This window comes from Gnatocerus cornutus, chromosome 1 (assembly GCF_029298725.1).
Source record: "Gnatocerus cornutus isolate USDA-ARS CGAHR chromosome 1, icGnaCorn1.1, whole genome shotgun sequence".
NCBI classification, from domain to species: Eukaryota; Metazoa; Arthropoda; class Insecta; order Coleoptera; family Tenebrionidae; genus Gnatocerus; species Gnatocerus cornutus.
In genome coordinates this window covers 30,141,434-30,156,250 of record NC_142233.1, presented here as the reverse complement: position 1 = coordinate 30,156,250, position 14,817 = coordinate 30,141,434, and the positions used below count along the sequence as shown (strand labels likewise).

At 39.5% G+C, this 14,817-nt stretch overlaps 2 protein-coding genes and 1 pseudogene across 16 annotated transcripts in view; 1 reads left to right on the top strand and 2 right to left on the bottom strand.

The window, feature by feature from the left end:
- Positions 1 to 1,304: 1,304 nt before the first annotated feature.
- On the top strand, positions 1,305 to 3,487 carry LOC148181499 (heat shock protein 70 A1 pseudogene; annotated as a pseudogene).
- On the bottom strand, positions 3,378 to 5,630 carry Taf8 (TBP-associated factor 8). Its single transcript, XM_088043435.1, has 4 exons — positions 5,256 to 5,630; positions 4,922 to 5,208; positions 4,718 to 4,868; positions 3,378 to 4,668 (listed from the first exon to the last, which is right to left on the bottom strand). Exons 1-4 carry the CDS (start codon positions 5,428 to 5,430, stop codon positions 4,385 to 4,387), a joined length of 897 nt encoding a protein of 298 aa, XP_087899561.1. The 5' UTR covers positions 5,431 to 5,630; the 3' UTR covers positions 3,378 to 4,384.
- Positions 5,631 to 5,876: 246 nt separating this feature from the next.
- tou (bromodomain adjacent to zinc finger domain 2B toutatis) overlaps positions 5,877 to 14,817 on the bottom strand; it is a 35,919-nt gene continuing 26,978 nt past the window's right edge. For 3 of the 15 annotated variants that reach the window (XM_088043654.1, XM_088043672.1, XM_088043742.1), the window contains 20 exons: positions 14,589 to 14,802; positions 14,302 to 14,539; positions 13,871 to 14,191; positions 13,510 to 13,827; positions 13,342 to 13,460; positions 13,140 to 13,294; positions 12,893 to 13,091; positions 12,535 to 12,762; positions 12,088 to 12,153; positions 11,957 to 12,001; positions 11,698 to 11,751; positions 10,122 to 11,020; positions 9,894 to 10,074; positions 8,447 to 9,847; positions 8,222 to 8,400; positions 7,884 to 8,175; positions 7,473 to 7,594; positions 7,150 to 7,422; positions 6,786 to 7,100; positions 5,877 to 6,738 (listed from right to left, as the gene is read on the bottom strand). In XM_088043654.1, coding sequence (XP_087899780.1) covers positions 6,582 to 6,738; positions 6,786 to 7,100; positions 7,150 to 7,422; positions 7,473 to 7,594; positions 7,884 to 8,175; positions 8,222 to 8,400; positions 8,447 to 9,847; positions 9,894 to 10,074; positions 10,122 to 11,020; positions 11,698 to 11,751; positions 11,957 to 12,001; positions 12,088 to 12,153; positions 12,535 to 12,762; positions 12,893 to 13,091; positions 13,140 to 13,294; positions 13,342 to 13,460; positions 13,510 to 13,827; positions 13,871 to 14,191; positions 14,302 to 14,539; positions 14,589 to 14,802 — 5,776 coding nt within the window. In that variant the 3' untranslated portion in view covers positions 5,877 to 6,581. The remainder of the gene's footprint in view (positions 6,739 to 6,785; positions 7,101 to 7,149; positions 7,423 to 7,472; positions 7,595 to 7,883; positions 8,176 to 8,221; positions 8,401 to 8,446; positions 9,848 to 9,893; positions 10,075 to 10,121; positions 11,021 to 11,697; positions 11,752 to 11,956; positions 12,002 to 12,087; positions 12,154 to 12,534; positions 12,763 to 12,892; positions 13,092 to 13,139; positions 13,295 to 13,341; positions 13,461 to 13,509; positions 13,828 to 13,870; positions 14,192 to 14,301; positions 14,540 to 14,588; positions 14,803 to 14,817) is intronic. The other 12 variants (XM_088043702.1, XM_088043711.1, XM_088043684.1 and 9 more) reach the window with 11 other exon arrangements.

Sequence of the window (14,817 nt, the reverse complement as noted above, 5' to 3'; positions counted from 1 at the left end):
CATAAATGATGTAACAATAAATTAAAAATCAGTCTTTACAAAATCTCACTAATATAGAAATTAACAAAAAGTGTACAAATTTAATTTAAATTACTTCTTCTATCGTGGGTCCACCATGACTACGTCCTCCAAAGCCACCAGTTTGCTGACCAAAATATTTTTTTCCTACAAAATTATTAAAAAAGTATAGTTTGACTAGTTATCGTGAGTTAATTGATTTCGTTTCTCATTTTTATAGTGAAAAATGACGAAATCGTCCAGATCGTTTAAAAAAGGTTCAATACGAGGTTAACGTGTTCATAAAATAATTACATAACTTGTAATTATGTATTATGAGTGTTTAAATTCATAAATATTGGTATTTACGTTTGTAAATACATGAGAATAGAGCCAGGTTGTGTTGGAACATTCTCAAGTTTTCTCGAAGCTTCCAATTATTTTCTGACAGGGTCTTTGATACAATTCTTATATTGTCAGATTATGCATTTTTATCACACAATTATTAATATATTACGTAGGCAGTCGAATTTTTTATTAGAATTATTTTATTGCCATGAAAGAAATATTGATCCGTTTCGAGAGTTTTCTGGAATATTCGTTGGGAATAAAAACAGTTTTCGATAGTTTTTAATCTAAAAAAAAATTGAAACTCAAGAAAATTGTTAAATAGTTACAAATTTAAAAGTGGTTTCATTAAAATATGTAAATGTACTTCGTAATAAACAAAACTTTTGTAAGATCATTGATTTTGTTTTTCAGCTTGTGACTTACAATAGTAATAAAAATAAAAATCATCTTTACTTTCCTCTAATTTTATGTACTCAACACATTTTAATAATCTCTACTCTTTAATATTAAAATTATATTGAAAACCCTTTTAGTTATTTATTTATTTATCAAAAAAAAAACTCAAATAAATTATACAAATGGCCACTATTGTTATTGAGAGTTACGATTAATTTGGATTTTATTTTCCAATCACAACATTTGTTGTTTTAACTAATTTTTCGAGTAAAAGAGATAATCTGCTTCTCTAGAACATTCTAGAAACACATTAATTTCTCACAAAATTCAACATTGGCAGATAAAAAAAACATCCTTTTGGGGTTTCTACATGTTTATTCGTCATTTCGATTATCATTTTGTTATAAAAAGCCCTTTAGCTTAGAAATTAATTGAAATAAATTGGAACGAATTCTCTGGATTTTGATAGAAGCTTCGAGAATATTCGCGTATGTTCGAGTACAATTTCTCCGCTCATATAAAAGCACGCGCGGTCGGTGCCAGCTGTGCCAGTATAATCAGTTTGAATCAAGCAAAGCGAACACAAGCAAACGATAGAAGTGAACGCAGCGATTTTTAACCAATCAAAGTTCTTATAAACAGTGATTATTGTGAAGTTTTATTACAAAGTAAAGAAAACTGTGCAAAAATGGTGAAAGTTCCAGCAATTGGTATTGACTTGGGAACAACCTACTCCTGTGTGGGAGTCTGGCAACATGGAAAAGTGGAGATCATCGCCAACGACCAAGGTAACAGAACAACACCCAGTTATGTTGCCTTCACCGACACCGAGCGTCTTCTTGGAGATGCTGCTAAGAATCAAGTTGCGATGAATCCCAACAACACCATCTTCGACGCCAAACGTTTAATTGGACGACGATACGACGATCAGAAAATACAAGAAGATTTGAAGCATTGGCCTTTCAAAGTCATCAATGATTGTGGAAAACCTAAAATTCAAATCGAACACAAGGGTGAAATCAAGAAGTTTGCACCTGAAGAAGTTAGTTCGATGGTGTTGACGAAGATGAAGGAAACCGCTGAAGCGTATTTGGGAACATCAGTAAAGGACGCTGTTATTACTGTCCCTGCATATTTCAACGACTCCCAGAGACAAGCCACCAAAGACGCCGGAGTCATCGCCGGTCTCAACGTCCTGAGGATAATCAATGAACCTACAGCTGCCGCGCTGGCTTATGGTTTGGATAAGAATCTTAAAGGGGAAAGAAATGTTTTGATCTTCGATCTGGGAGGTGGGACGTTCGACGTCTCCATTTTAACCATCGACGAAGGGTCGCTGTTTGAAGTTAGGGCCACAGCTGGTGACACTCACTTGGGTGGTGAAGATTTTGACAACAGATTAGTCAATCATTTGGCCGAAGAATTCAAACGTAAATACAAGAAGGACTTGAGAAGTAATGCAAGAGCTCTCCGTCGTCTGCGAACAGCTGCAGAACGAGCTAAACGAACTCTATCATCGAGTACCGAAGCAACTATCGAAATCGACGCGCTTTTCGACGGCATAGACTTCTATACCAAAGTCAGCAGAGCCAGATTCGAAGAACTGAACGCCGATTTGTTCAGAGGAACCCTACAACCAGTAGAAAAAGCTCTAGCTGATGCGAAAATGGATAAAGGAATGATCCACGACATCGTTTTAGTCGGAGGTTCGACTAGAATTCCCAAGATTCAACAACTCCTCCAGAACTATTTTAACGGTAAACCACTTAACCTGTCCATCAACCCAGACGAAGCGGTTGCTTACGGTGCCGCCGTCCAAGCTGCTGTCTTAAGTGGAGAATCCGATTCGAAGATCCAAGACGTTTTGTTGGTGGATGTTACTCCATTGTCATTGGGTATCGAAACCGCCGGAGGAGTCATGACGAAAATCATCGAACGCAACGCAAGAATCCCGTGCAAGCAAACCCAAACCTTCACCACCTACGCCGACAATCAACCTGCCGTCACCATCCAAGTCTTTGAAGGAGAACGAGCGATGACGAAAGACAACAATCGCTTAGGAACATTCGATCTGACGGGAATTCCTCCAGCACCCCGTGGAGTTCCCAAAATCGAAGTCACTTTCGATTTAGACGCTAACGGCATTCTCAACGTCTCTGCGAAAGACACGAGCTCTGGAAACTCTCGTAACATCGTCATCAAGAACGACAAAGGAAGACTCTCACAGAAAGACATCGACAGGATGGTGGCCGAAGCCGAGCAGTACAAAGAAGAAGATGAGAAACAGAGGTTGAGGATAGCAGCGAGAAACCAATTGGAAGGATACATATTCCAAGTTAAACAAGCAGCCAACGAGTGCGGCGACAAATTATCATCCGAAGATAAAGAAACGATCACGAGGGAATGTGACAGTTGTTTGCAGTGGTTGGATGCAAACACGTTGGCGGAGAAAGAAGAGTACGAAGACAGACAGAAACAATTAACTTCAGTTTGTAGTCCGATTATGGCGAAACTCTACCAGGGAAGTTCGCAGGGTGGACCGATGCCCGGCAGCTGTGGTCAGCAAGCTCGTGGCTTTGGAGGACGTAGCCATGGTGGACCCACGATAGAAGAAGTGGATTAAATTTGTACACTTTTTGTTAATATGTATATTAGTGAGATTATGTAAAGACTGATTTTTAATTTATTGTTACATCATTTATATGTATAGTTAGATAGAAAACAATAAACTTTTTTATTACTATTAATGGTTTTATTTCATTCCCAAAAAACTACCCTTGAATAGAAAGAATGAGTTTCGCTCAAGTTCTTTTTATAGACTCCTTATAACAATTATCGTTTTCACCGTTTAACAACATTATTCATTACAAAACTTGTGTAATAAATCCATGAATATGCATTTTACACTTTTCAACTTTTATGAAATCGTTCATCGACATTGGTGGTTCTTGGTGTTGCTAGGAAAGACCATTTCTTCGAAAAAGTACGAAGCAAACCGTTTGAATTTTCAACCATTAACAATAATAATGGTCGTATTGTTTGGGTGTAATAATTTTCCTTTACTCAGATATACCTAAATTAATTAAATAAAATTTGCAATCATCTTCATTTTCGGTTCCAGTGGCTAATTGTAGGTTGTCACCCAAAGCATTGTTCAAATTTAAATGGCCTAACAACAGCTAGACGCACCAATTTTCACAATGACTGTTTAAACCCAAAAATCACAGAAAATCTTTGAAAAAGAAATAAAAAAAATACAAAAAATAAGTACTTGAACTAACCGCGCATCGGTGATCCCCTGCACATCCTTCACCAGCAATCCCAAATCCGCGAAAACCACAACACAATCATAGACCGTCAATTCTAAAGATATTTTTCCTTTTTAAACCACTTGTACTCGTCTCATATTTCCACTTCACCGTTTAAAAATCGCACTAAAACAAAATATCGGATTCCATACAAACTGTTGCGATTTTAATAAAAATCGCTGTACATTGCTGCCGTTTTTTGTGCACTTATGTAGAGGAGAGTTATAGATATGTAGTTATTTATAGTTTTATGATTAAATTCATATTTTTACACGGTAAGTTATCATCAGTTCATCTGACAAACATTGTCACATTGAATGAGTTTAGGGGGATTACGTGACGTCCATTTCGTCTTTCTTAGGAAGCTTGGTAGCAGCTAAATATGGATTATCTATGTAGTTGGTTGAAGTATTTTCTTCACTCTTGATTGAGTCATTGAGAGTCTCGTCATTATCTTCTTCGTCTTTATTTTCCACCTCTTCCTTGGCCTTTTGTTCTTTTGCCTGTTGCATCATTTGACTCCTGTGGTCATGTTCTAGATCCTCAGCATCAAATATTTGATCTTGGGGAAGAAGAGCGCTCAGATAAGGGGGGTAAGTAGGTTTCAACGCAATCACTAAAATTGTAACATGAGAACAATAAAAAAAATAAAGAAGTTAAAATACATGGAAATATGTTGGCCTCATCTGTGTCAAACAAATTATGAGTGGAACTAGTTTTAGCAAGGTATTTAGTAAGAGCTTTCTCAACATCTTTCTTCTGAATTGCGGCCTTCTCCCTCACTGACTCATAGTCAATAATAGGCTGCTTGTGTGTCTAAAAATCAACAAATTATCTATAAATCCTTTCCGTACCAATCCAAAACGTACCGGCGTCCTAACGTACGCATGGGGGTCAGGAAATTGAGGCAAATGCTGCGGAATGTAAGGTGGTAAAGGGTGCTTTGATCCAGCTGGCAACATATTCAATTGTTTTTGGGGCTGTTGGGGCTGCAGTGGTGGCAACACCGAATGTTTCATTCCCTTGGTATAAACCATCAAATCATTGAAGTTGTGCCCCATTTCCACAAAAGCTAAGATCACATCTGCTACAAGTGGCTCAGAGCGGCCGCTGAGTTCACAATAACTCTTTGACAGAGAGCCCACTTCTGATAAAACTAAAAAATTAATTAGAACTTGAATACACGAAGGAAATGAAACTTACAACACTGTATCATCTCTGTAAGGGTTCCAACGCATTCCTTGTCTGCAGATTCAAAACCGTTTTCCATGAGAATACTGCATATTGATGCAGCCAGCATTTTTCGGTGCACATTTATTTGCTGCGTTTGGCTTGCTTCCATTATTGGAAATTGATAAATTATTTCCAAAGTTCTCATATAAACATAACCTCAATTATGGCTCAAATTTTGTAACACTTTTATTTGAGTAGCACACCATTTACGTTAATTGCTCAATACATTGTAATAAAGCCCGAAAGTGAGATTTAAACAAAAATATGACCCAAAGAGACAAACAATTTTTATATTTCCCACTTAACTTGTGAATCATAGCCACGTGACCTACGAAACGTACGTGGTTTGTGATGGAATCAGCCGCCTATTGGTGCAATTTCGTGTCAAATTTTCAAAAATTTCCACTTAAAGTATACAAATTTATTTGAATTGGGCTCTTGTGTAATTATCTTACAGTACACAATTTAATTTGAACTAAAATGTAGTCATTACATCATGTAAAAAATTAATTGCATTAGCAGCACAACAAATAATTTCAAAGTCATTTTTAGGTGTTGAATTGGATTTGGGAGTTTAAAGAATACCAGAACAACATTTATAAGTAAATATAATTAATATAAATATCTTACATTAAAATACATAACCTAGTTCTATGAGCTGCATTTTCATCTGCAGAGAACTAGCCTACCAAACACATTTATTAAATACATTCTTTCGTTTTGAGAACTATGTTCAGCTTACATAAAAACATTTCATAATAGCCTAGAGAGACATTTAATTTAAAGTTGAGCGATGCAGTGTCAAGGAAATTTTTACATTTTATACAAACTTTCTTACTCTATGTTGTAGTCAAATGCAACTAAAACATAATTCGTTAAGAACAAACCTAAGTAAAATCACTTGAATAAAAAATAAATAAATAAAGATCGTTGAATTTTATGAACAAAGGTATTATTCTAAATAAATAATTAAATAAAAAAGTACAGAATATCAAAAATACAAATTAATACAAGCTGAGAAACCAACCTAAAAATCACAATTTCTTAAGTCAACAAAGTTAAGTGATGCGCAAATTCCAAGAATTTTTTTTGTATACAAATAATTACAATTTATGAACAATAAGAAGCTCAAGTATACATTTCAAAGTCAATATCACACACTGGAAATACCTGTATTGTTTTTAGAAACCGCAACAGTACAAATTAAAAAAGTTCATCACACCTTGATGCAATTTAAACACTGTTTTCCGGAGGCCTCGTTCGTCGATGATAAGGTCTTTTTTGGTAAAGCAATCCTCAACTGTTGGAAACACAAAGCTCGTTCCATCGAGCTTCGAAAAATTGTCGCATACAATGACCAGCTTTACCCACAGGACTGTCGTCTTCGTTAAACACTTCGCAGTTGTTGAAGATTTGTCTAACATCCAAGCAGAATTCTTCCTTGGACTTATAACTGTAACATCCACATTCTATATAGTTCCCAGAAAAAATCATACAAACCTGACGTCGTATAACTTCTTCTTAATCGTAGATAAATCCATCGGAGTCTTAATGATTTTCTTGTACGTTGGAAACTGTTTCGTGTTTACCGGGAGAAGAAACGGCCATGCATCATCGTGACATTCGAGATCTTCTAAGATGGCCTTACAAGGAGCTAGTTCTTTAAGTAACTTTTTCGATACGCGGTCCTTCTTGGAAGTTTGCGTGGACGGAGAGCCTACATTGCCGAGACTCGAGTTGGATACATCACTCTGATTACAATTCGTTGTTCCCTGATCTTCATTGGTTGTGACAGAACTATGAGATGGCGCGGGACTACACCAAAGAAATTAGTCTTAAATTGACCACTGATTTCTCTACAAACCTAGAAGGAGGATGATCGGACAGCTCACTATCCTGCTTATTCGGTTTGGTGTGGTTTTTACGCATTTTCTTCTGTGGTTTTTTCGATATGCACTTTGAGCAGTACCATTTGCCACGAGGAACTTTGTGCATCACGGGATTGATGCAGTCCGTGTGGTAAGCGCGGGGGCAAAGCTCGCACAGAATCAAGCGAGTTCCCGTTGTTGATGGCTTTTTGCCGCAAACTATGCAGTTTCGCTCACCGGTGGCTTTATTTACGCATTCGTGGCAATACCTATCGTTTACGTTATTTTTTTACGAATTTATTTCGATTTAAATACGTACCAATCTCCGTCAGGAATATTATCCATCTTCGGTTTAAAGCAGTACGTATGATAGCCCTTATCGCAACCATCACACAGTAAAAGTTTGTCTTCGTTGTCGCCACTGTGGCAAAACTGGCAGTTCTGTAATAAAACAACGATTTTTGGAACTCTGTTAATCCTAATTTGAGCTAAAAAATTAGTAATGTAATAAATCTGTGCACACAGCCACTAAAATTAGTTAAAAGTCGAGCTGTTGCGATAATTTAATACAAACTGATAATGTAAGATAAATATGTGGTGAAAAAACAGTAAAGTTTACTAAAAATCTCATGCAAATCCCATGCAGTTAGTCACTAGAGGGTTTTTAAAATTTTCACCACACATTGAAATTTAGTGCAAACTAAAAACTAAAAGAAGCACAAGCACCCACACTGAGCTTGCTGTTATATTTGCGGGCTCTCAGTTTATTAAAAACATCAGAGGAGCTCACAGCTTTCATGATACTCTTGTCCCAAGCGATGGAAGATTCTAGCGAGTAGAGACACATCGCTAACTGAGCCGATGTTTGGGCTCTATTCACAGCCTCTCGCCAAACAGCTAATCCTTTAGGAATCTCGTTGGGATCTGCAACGGGTTGATTCGACGACGGTGTACTTCCACCGGATTCTTGACCCGCCGTTGAGCTCTGTTCTCCAGAACTGGAGATGTTGAGGCATGTCGGCCTACAACCACGTTTTAGTTCCGGAAGTTCGTTAGATAGCTACTCACTTATTGCCCAACGGTGGTTTGAGATAACGACGCTCAATGTTCACTTCGAGCGAGCATAAGCGATCCCGGACCAGCGGAACTACTTCGTTTGGAGGAATGTCCTGGACGTCCCTGTTTGGGATTTTCCAACCTTTGATCTGCATGCTGGCGCTAGCGACTTTGTCTTCCAACGCCTCCACCTTAAAATTCACAATAAAACGTGCTGAAAAACCCTGAAAAACTTACTTGTTCTAGCAAAAAGAGATCAACTCTGTGTGCTATAGCTTGGCTCCACTCGCCCGGCTCGTCAGGAAAAGGCGCTCCACCGTCCATGAACTTCACACTTTCCAAACCTTCGAGCGACAACTCGATCAAATCCTTCTGGCCTTCATCAATGTATAATTTCCCTTGGCGTTCATACATGGCCTGCATAATACTAATGAAAGTCCTCTTCAACTCCTTCTCTCTAGCTCCTCGCACGTGGAGATTATCCAACACTTCTTTGAGTTGTTCAGGATCAGAAACTCTCCACCATCCGTACCGTTTATCAACAGGTACGGACTTCTTGTCACCGGGTTTGGGCATCCCGTGCTTTTTGATGTGTTCCAATTGAACACTTTCTTCAGCGGTCATTTGAAGCGGCGCAGGACTGTCGCACAAACTGTGATAATTCACCGAGGAATTTGAACCAGGAGGTGGGAAAACTGGGATTTTTAATTCAGTGAGGTTGTCTCGGGTACACGCTCCCACTCCATTATCCCATCGATTTCCGGCTGTCAAATACACACCATCACAATTGCCCTCCTTATTGAGAATGCTGAACCATTTATGCTCACTTTCGTTCGATTTCTCATCTTCGCTCTTCTCACTTTTAATTTCGCTTTTCAGTTCGTTCAGAATCTCATTCTTCAATTCTTCTTTCACTTCAGCTTTAACTTCTGCTTTCAGGTCCTCTTCGGACTTGTTTTCACGCTCCATGCACTGCCCGAGTTTTTCAAACAAGTTGAACTTTTTATTGCCTATAGGCTCTATATCACTGGGTTCAGACTTGACTTGTTCATCCACGTGATTGCTTAGCTTATTGTCCTGAGATTCTTGTCTAAGCTTTTCTTTTTCTATCTCTATATTTCGTTCCAAGTTTTGTACTATATCGTCCACGCTCTTTCTCAGTTCGGCCAAGTTGCGCTCGCTCTTATCCATAATTTCGCCATTTTCGCACACATCCAATCGGTTCGGGGTCTTCCTGTGCTCATTTTCATTGTTGTTCGTCTTGATTGGATCCTTCTCGACGATCTCATTGACACCGACGATATTACTCACTTCTTTATCGACGTTGGTATCGTTGATGTTCTCCACTTTACTCATGAGATTGTTAATATCGTTGATACTGTTGATGGTCTCTTTAGATTGGTCGTACTGAATTTGCTCCAAAAGGACTTCAGGCTCGGCGGACTCCATTCCTTCCACGAAGATGCCTCCAGCTTTCGAGAGACTCCAGTAGCGGCGCCAGTAGCGATCCTGACCGTAGCAAGTCGCGCGGAGTTGGTGCGTTGCCGAGTTCAAAGTCTGTAGCTGAATTTCGGAAGTCTTCACTAGTTTTTCTAGTTTCTTCCCGAGTTCTTCGCCGGACAACTTGTTGTCTTCTTCCTGTTAAACAAGATTTAGAAGTGGTAATAATTGGATTTACCAGTACCTCTTCAGGTTGGGTCCCCACGCTTTCATTCTCGCTCATTTCGTTGTCTTCGTCGTCCAAAAGGTCGTCTTTATGCAAAGAAGGAGAGTCAACGTTACCTTCGGGACCTTCGCCGTCTGCTTTGGTCTGAGCCTTCTCAACAGCTTCCGTTCTCACTTTCCGGCTGTGGAGCATTCGTAACCTACAAAGACATGTTAAGACAAAACAAGGAAGTTTTAGTGAACGTACTTTCTAATTTTAGTGTCCAGCAGCCACTTTTCTTTCTTCTGTTGAGCGACACATTCTAGAGAGCTTTCAATTTGTCGTATCACCGCTTTGTTCTGTAGAAGCTCGTTGCATAAGAATGCGAGGATCTCAGCTTTACAAGTCGGTGACAACGCCATAAACGGTTTGTCCTTCAACATGTCGGATAATTTCCACGTCGCGTTCTCGTGTAGCAATTCGTAGTACTGAGAGTTCTTGCCACAAGAGGTTTGTTGCATTTCGTTGTCGTTTTGGTGATGATCGGCCACTCGTTTCTCTCGATCTCTTTCAAAATGGACTCCTGTTAAAGCTTTGACCTCACCGGTAGCATTCGCGTACAAGTAAATCCTCAAGATCTCCGACAAATTCGCGTGAGTAATATCAGCCTGTCTTAAACTTTGCCCTAAAATCGTGGTATGACGTGCCGGATTCGGAATCCCGGGATCTTCTATCGCGCAGACTAGTAAATGTGTCATCACAGAAAAAAGCTCTTCCTCAGCTTCGGAAGAGTTTTCATTAGGCATTAAAGCTAGTTGTAGAGAATCCAGAGTCGGCAAAGACTCCATATCGAAACCAAGAGTTTCCCCGAAATTGTGCAAAAACTCAAACACCATCAAAACATCCGCGAACGCTTTCCCTGGTAGTTTCAATCCAGGAATCCTGTCGTACTCGGGAAGAGGTTTCTGGTCGAGCTCCAAGTCTTCACATGGCTTTCTTAGTTCGGAGAGGATCTCCATTTCCACTTTTCTTTGTTCTAGTTTCTTCTCTTTGTTCGCTTGCTTCTCGGCTAGGAGTTGTTGCTTTTTGCGCTCTCTTTCCTCGAGTTTGCGACGGTTTTCTAGGGCCTTTACCAGGGCCATGTGTTGGCGGCGACGTTCCCGTTCCTGGAGAAAAACAGCAGTTAGAGAATGAAGGGGGAAATAGGGGCGAAAATCATGCTGTTTTCTGGAGAGTGATTGAAGTCACTGATTAATACGTAAAATAAAATTAGTAAAGCGGAGCAAGAGAGTCCTTCGAAATCGGGAACTTTTAAACGTTTTTACTTCACAAAAACTGCATTTAAAATAAACAAAGTTGCAAAAGTCGCTGCTTTGTGATGAATTAAGTAAACTTTTTATTGCGTTTTAAAAGTACAGTGCGACCAATTGAATTATTTATGTAGTTGGCCTGTTACATGTCTGAACGTCAAGTTCAGACACACGTTTGTAAAGTGCCAGCCTACTAAATAATTCAATTGATCACTGTACAATTTCAAAAATAGAAAACTGAGTTTAGTTTTGACATTTTTGATTATTTTAAATAATGAACGATTGTCGAAAATGTCCTTGTTTCGGTCTAAAACTCTTTATAACTTAACTCTTTAAGCTTTTAGTTAAGACACAGAGCGAAAATGTTACCAGTATTATAAACCTTTGTTATTAGAAACGTTAGCTCGTACGAAACGGATTAGCACAAAAAACAAATCGAAGCAAATTTAGAAGCAGACAAGCCAAGTAAACACGAAATTAAAGTGGATGATGAATGAGGAAGATAGACACTCATATTAGATACATATCCATACCAACTCAACAGTGTAGAGAATTTCTCGCTGTTTACTGATCTCCTGTATGTACATCTACGGAGAAAAACAGCATCACAGTATATACACAAGCCACAAATGACAATAAATGCACACGTACGAACACAAGTTAAATTGACAAAACAAATCTGGAAATGTAACACAAACGGCTACTTGTAAACACAAATGAATGATTATTACGTGAAAAGAAATTTGTACACACAAAGAAGCAAGAAAGCATCAGTGGTATTAATAATTTTACCTGTTCTTTCAACATGGCAGCTTGTTGTCTTTTGAATTCTCTCTCCTGAAATGAAAGAATACAGATAAATTGGAGGAGCCAAAAAGTAGGAAACCAGCGTTGTCAAGCTCAAAAGAAAGAAAATCATTTACCTGTTGTTTTCGTTGTTGTTCCTCGTGTCTGTGTTTTTCGAGTTCCTCCTGGCGTTTTCTTTTAGCCTGTCATGCAACACGTTACAACATCATCACATATAACAAAAAGTGAGAGAACATTTCGCAACTTGAAAGTTATGAAATGCCCTCTCGATGATAAAATAAAAAATGAAGTTATTAAGACATGCGCTTAAGCATTATATTCGAAAAATACCATGCAAATGACGTAAAATCTGGTGAAGGCATAGTAAAAAAAGGTAAATGCAATGATGACGACGTAAGCTGTAAACTGGGATGACTTAAAGAATGTTATTGCATTGATAAGTTGGTTAGAGCTAATCTGAGATGGCATGTAAAACACTACTAAAAGTGCCAAGCACTTGTTAGTTTTTTGTTGAACACCTGACACCTATTTCGTTTGTTTCTGTCTGAAAATTACTGACATACCATCGCAATATCGGGAATGTACAAATCGTTATTATTGGGACTGTGACAGCGCCCCAAGTTTTCAGAGCTATAGGCGTTTAGTATATTATCACGATTCTTCCATATGGTGGCTACAGTCGAACTAGCCAAACCGAGCTCCCGAGATACGTCCGATTTCGTTTTTCCACCTTCGATTTCCGATATTATCTGAATTTTCTGTTCGAGCGTGAACGCTAGCCGTTTTCGACCCTTTTTAAAAAAAATACTATACCTTCACAAAAAAAATCAAAAAAACTGCCTTAATAAAAATGACGGTTGCGGTAAACAACGACCGTTACCTTTATAGGATGTCTATTTCAAATTAACGAAAGATTCATACCTCCAGGAGCTGCTGAGATCGAGCTTCACGATCTCTTCGGGCAGCTTCTTGACGCTCAGATCTTTCGATCTCTTTAGCTAGACGTGCTTGCTCGCGGTCCATTCGGGCCGCCGCGCGAGCCGCCTGCTGCTTTCGGGCCATTTCTATTCGTTGTTCGACCGGCAAACTTGTTCTCATTGCAGTTTTCAGTTCTTCCAACCTGAAGGAGACTGATTTAGACTGTCTGTACGCTCTGTCATGTCTTTACCTTCTATTGACGTCTTCTTCGGTGAGATAAATGTATTCTCCTACTTCCGCTACCATTTCCGGGGGCGCCGGTTGCAGGTAGTCTCCCAAGATGACTCGACAGCTGAACGTAAAGTTCTCTTTCGTCAAGTCGGCGCTCTTTTGGTATTCCAGGTACTGCGAGTACAATATTAGGAAAATAATAAGAAAGGGTGGTGTGGTACCTGTGTGACATCTGACATCTGTTTGAATTTGTTTGCAGAATCAGGGGCAATGTAGGTGACGTCGCCTTTGATGCCACCACTCTTCGTCAGACCTCGGATGATGGTTTCCCGCTTCCACCCTGTATAGTTAACGGTTAGTATCAGATAGGTGGAGAGTGTTGTGTTTACCTTTGTCCAGGGGCACTCTTAAGGCGCGTTCGTCGTACTGTTTTTGTTTTTTGGTGGTGACTTCAATCTCCATTTCTGAATCTGTATGATTAGAATCAGTAAGGTTATCAGAATCAGTGGAGGCATCAACAGTACTAGAATCACTTAAAGTACCCCTGAATTTTTCCTGCAAAAATTTATTTAAAGCTTTTTCGTCACCACCTGCTTCAGAAATATACTGCTGTGCAGCCAATATATTTGACTTCAAAAGATTCATCTGCTGATTCATAGAAGCGTTGGGATCCAAAATAGGCATTGGTTTAATACCTAAAATCTCACCTAAATCACCTACAATCTCAACAGAACACCGTTTAATACACACCTAACGCTCTACTCTGTGCTAATAAAGAAGCTACTGTATTCTTTTTAGGTTTACTAACACCACGACCGAGATTCCTCGGTCTACCCTCTTTGTGGTTGGCCATGGACATCGTGGGAACTGTCGTGGAGGCAGTGGTTGGAGCTGAAGATGCACATGTTGAGGAAGTAGAACTGCCGCCGTCCGAGCCTTCGTTACGACTAGGTGGTCTCGGGGAATCGGCGGCTGCGAACAGTTGGGCCAAGGACGCGCTAGGAGCTCCTGGAGGCAACTGCGTGGCTGAAGGGACAACGCGGCGGGGTTTCGGGCCTGGCTTACGACGAGCTGAACAACAAAAACACAAAAACTATAAATCTGATCATGACGAATTCCTCGTGACTCCGCAATTGATACTTTGATTAGATACATTGTTGACTTTTTAAGTTCGCACTTACATATCCTATCTACGCCGATGTTGGCCGACATGTTGCTTAACGAATTCAGCGAAGAACTAGTACTATTCGTTGACGTGCTCGGCTTGAGAGACAGATTCAACGGAGTGTCTCCTGTGACTTCAGTACTGTTGAACGAAGGAACGGAAATTCCTGAAGGACTCCCGTTGGTCGCTGGTAATTTAATGACTTCCACCCTGTCATTCGCAGAGGTAGGCGGCGAGCTAACATCTTGCTGATCCTATCGTCAATCATGTTTGACACTATCTACATGTAATTAAGCAACTTACTGTTAACTTTGGACGTTTGTTGCTTCGTTCGATCAACATTCCTGTGCTTGAATGCGAGGGATGCACGCTCACTGACGGTGGATCTAAAGAAATCGTCTTTTTTCGACCTCGGTTTGTCGTTCCTGGTATTTTAGGCCCAACGATTGATGAGGTATATTTGATAATCTCGGTATCGGGGGGCAAACGAACGCCGCCAAGTATCGAATTTGGATCACTATAAAGAAAAAAG